Source organism: Egretta garzetta, unplaced genomic scaffold (assembly GCF_000687185.1).
Source record: "Egretta garzetta isolate BGI_Z169 unplaced genomic scaffold, ASM68718v1 scaffold234, whole genome shotgun sequence".
Lineage (NCBI taxonomy): Eukaryota > Metazoa > Chordata > Aves > Pelecaniformes > Ardeidae > Egretta > Egretta garzetta.
In genome coordinates this window covers 134,631-137,137 of record NW_009259528.1, presented here as the reverse complement: position 1 = coordinate 137,137, position 2,507 = coordinate 134,631, and the positions used below count along the sequence as shown (strand labels likewise).

The 2,507-nt window shown below is 51.2% G+C and overlaps 1 protein-coding gene across 1 annotated transcript in view; it reads right to left on the bottom strand.

The window, feature by feature from the left end:
- Positions 1-586: 586 nt before the first annotated feature.
- ZNF511 (zinc finger protein 511) overlaps positions 587-2,507 on the bottom strand; it is a 4,266-nt gene continuing 2,345 nt past the window's right edge. The window contains exon 4 of the mRNA XM_009637550.2: positions 587-1,401. Coding sequence (XP_009635845.1) covers positions 1,332-1,401 — 70 coding nt within the window. The 3' untranslated portion in view covers positions 587-1,331. The remainder of the gene's footprint in view (positions 1,402-2,507) is intronic.

Sequence of the window (2,507 nt, the reverse complement as noted above, 5' to 3'; positions counted from 1 at the left end):
CTTCCATCTCAACTTGATTTGGGGGGTGTTTGGAGAAAAGGGAAGTTCATTCTTCACATCTACTTCTGCCCGAGCTTCAAAACAGCATTTGAATTCTCTACAAAGCAATTGTGTAAAAAGGCCTCCTCTTTATTCACCTAGTTGGAAGCCGCTCCATTTTAACTCCCCATGGGAATCAGCCGCAAGGCACCACGATGCTTTTCCTCGCCCGGGCAAACCTTTCGTGTGGGCTCCAGAGCAAGCGCTGGGGAGCAGAGCGGACTTCAGCAACACGGAGAAGGTCAGAATTAGGGACCAATGCTTTTCGTTCTGTTTTCTTTTGGTCAGTGGTTCCAGCTTCCGTACAGTCAGCGGATTTTTGTCTTGGAATTTCTTGCATCCATTTTTTCCCCCACAAGGCAAAAAAAATAAATAAAAAAAAAAATCCTGCGTCGCCTCAGCTCCAGCAGCTGATTTCCTCTCGCCTCCACGTCACAGTCCAAGACTCTTTTCTGCGAGCAACTGATGCGGAGCTCAACCCGCCCCACGCCTGTGTGTGATCCCAAAGGCTGTCCTCACTAGGAGCTTCTAAAAACACTCTGAGAAAAAGAGTTAAATTAAAAGAATTAAACTAATTGTTGTAATCTACACCTCTCTTCTGGATTCTGATTCTCCCCTGTACAAGCAGGGCTGGCAGGGAAGCGTGACACCCCCCAGGAGGCAGGGGGGGATGCAGGGCTTCCCACAGGAAGAGGGAACGCGGTGTGTTTTGGGCGGCATTTTCCCTGCCACAGTTTTGGCAGCGGTTCCCTGCAAGTTTTTCATAAAGCCTGTGCGATCCCTGCAGCCGCCTGGAGGTTCAGAACAGCATTTGCCATTTCTAAGCTCATTTCTAAGCTCAGGCAGGATGCGACCACCTATCTAGAAAGCCATTGCTGCGCAGAGCGGTCGTGGCACTGATGAGATACAAAAACTCACAGCACAGAGGCAGAGGAATTTGTTTGTAGTTTGATTTCAGAGGGGATGAGAAAAGAGATCATTGTGTCTCAGAAGGACAAACATAAGCTCAGGCCACCTCTGAAATGCTGCCCAAGGGAGGTGGTACAGAGACACGAAGGGGCTGTAGCAAAGTACCTCCCAGGGCACTGATGTGTCCCAAACTGCTGCCACACAATCCTTGTGTCCACCCTGCTGCCCTCCCGGTACGGAGCAGGACCTTGCCACGCAACTGCAAATATCCCTGCCTGGCGGTGGTGCCGTCGCTAGTGTTTGCGGGAGGCAGCAGCCAGCACCTTCTCATCTTGCAGTCCCGTGCACTGACCTTCAGACTCCTCCCTGCGGTGCACTGACCTTCAGACTTTCTTCCTTGGTCCTTTAAATCCTCGGGTGGCACCTTGTCCAAAGCAAATTGTGGAAGGGACCCTGGAAAGGGAGACACGTGTCAATACACGTCTTATACACACTCCCGCAGGCTCACCAGGACGCTCCATGCCTTGTGTAGCATTCCAAGCTCCCAGAGTGGGAAGATCAAGGTGTCAGAGGAGCAGGACATCTAAATCACCAAGGTGAAATACTGGTCTGCTTTCCCATTTATTCTGCACCTTTCATTTATGTTCCGGAGGCCTCTCCTCTCCTTGCAGCCAGCTGTAAGGTGTTACAAAACATAACGTGCCGCGGCTGGTTGTGGAAGCACATGACTGTGAAGAGCAGGAGCAGACGCAGCAGCACACGTGTGGCCTTTCAGCAGCACGTTTTCCTTTTGACCTGCAGTATCGCACTGAATTCAAGGGATGGTTTCTTTCTGGTTCACAAGCTGTTAGGCTGGATGAAGCGGCGAAGTTTAAAATGTCACCATAGCAGATGCTCAGGGACAGGATTTTGTCAGGCAAACCATGACATAAAAAAGCAGACCCAACTGGCTGCAGTGCATGGCGAGTGCTTTCAGACTCCACAACTCATTAGAAAGCCCTGAATCAGCAATGCTCACCTCATTTTACAGAGGCGGAGCGCTGGCGCCAGTGAAAGCGAGAGGGAGCTGAGGACAGAAGCGGGTTTCCCCGCATGGCGCTCCAGTGTGGTCGTGGGCTCGTGGGGCTGCTTCCAGACTGCCAGCGCGTCACAGGCGCGGCAAACACAGACCACAAGAATCCCCCTGCTAACTGGAATAGCTCAGGCAAAACCGTATAAACCTTTATGCTGAGAGACGATTAAAACGATGAATAAAATGACACCGACCCGAGTGCTGGGAAGAGGGTGGTGACCCTTTGAAGGCTACCTTGTATCTCGGGCAGGTTTTACAGCACATGACGAGGGGCGTTTCAAAAGCCAAGCCAGCATTAGGCAATTCAGTTTCAACTTTTTGTAAGGATTAAAAAAACCCCAGAACACCCAAACAGAAAACCCAGCAATGCTGCTCTGACCTTGCCAAACCTAAGATTCAGAGCAGGATGATCGCTTGCTTTGACTGCAGGGGAGCACCAACAGCTACAGTGAAATGCACCAGCTCAGCGCCGAGCCAGCTGGGACGG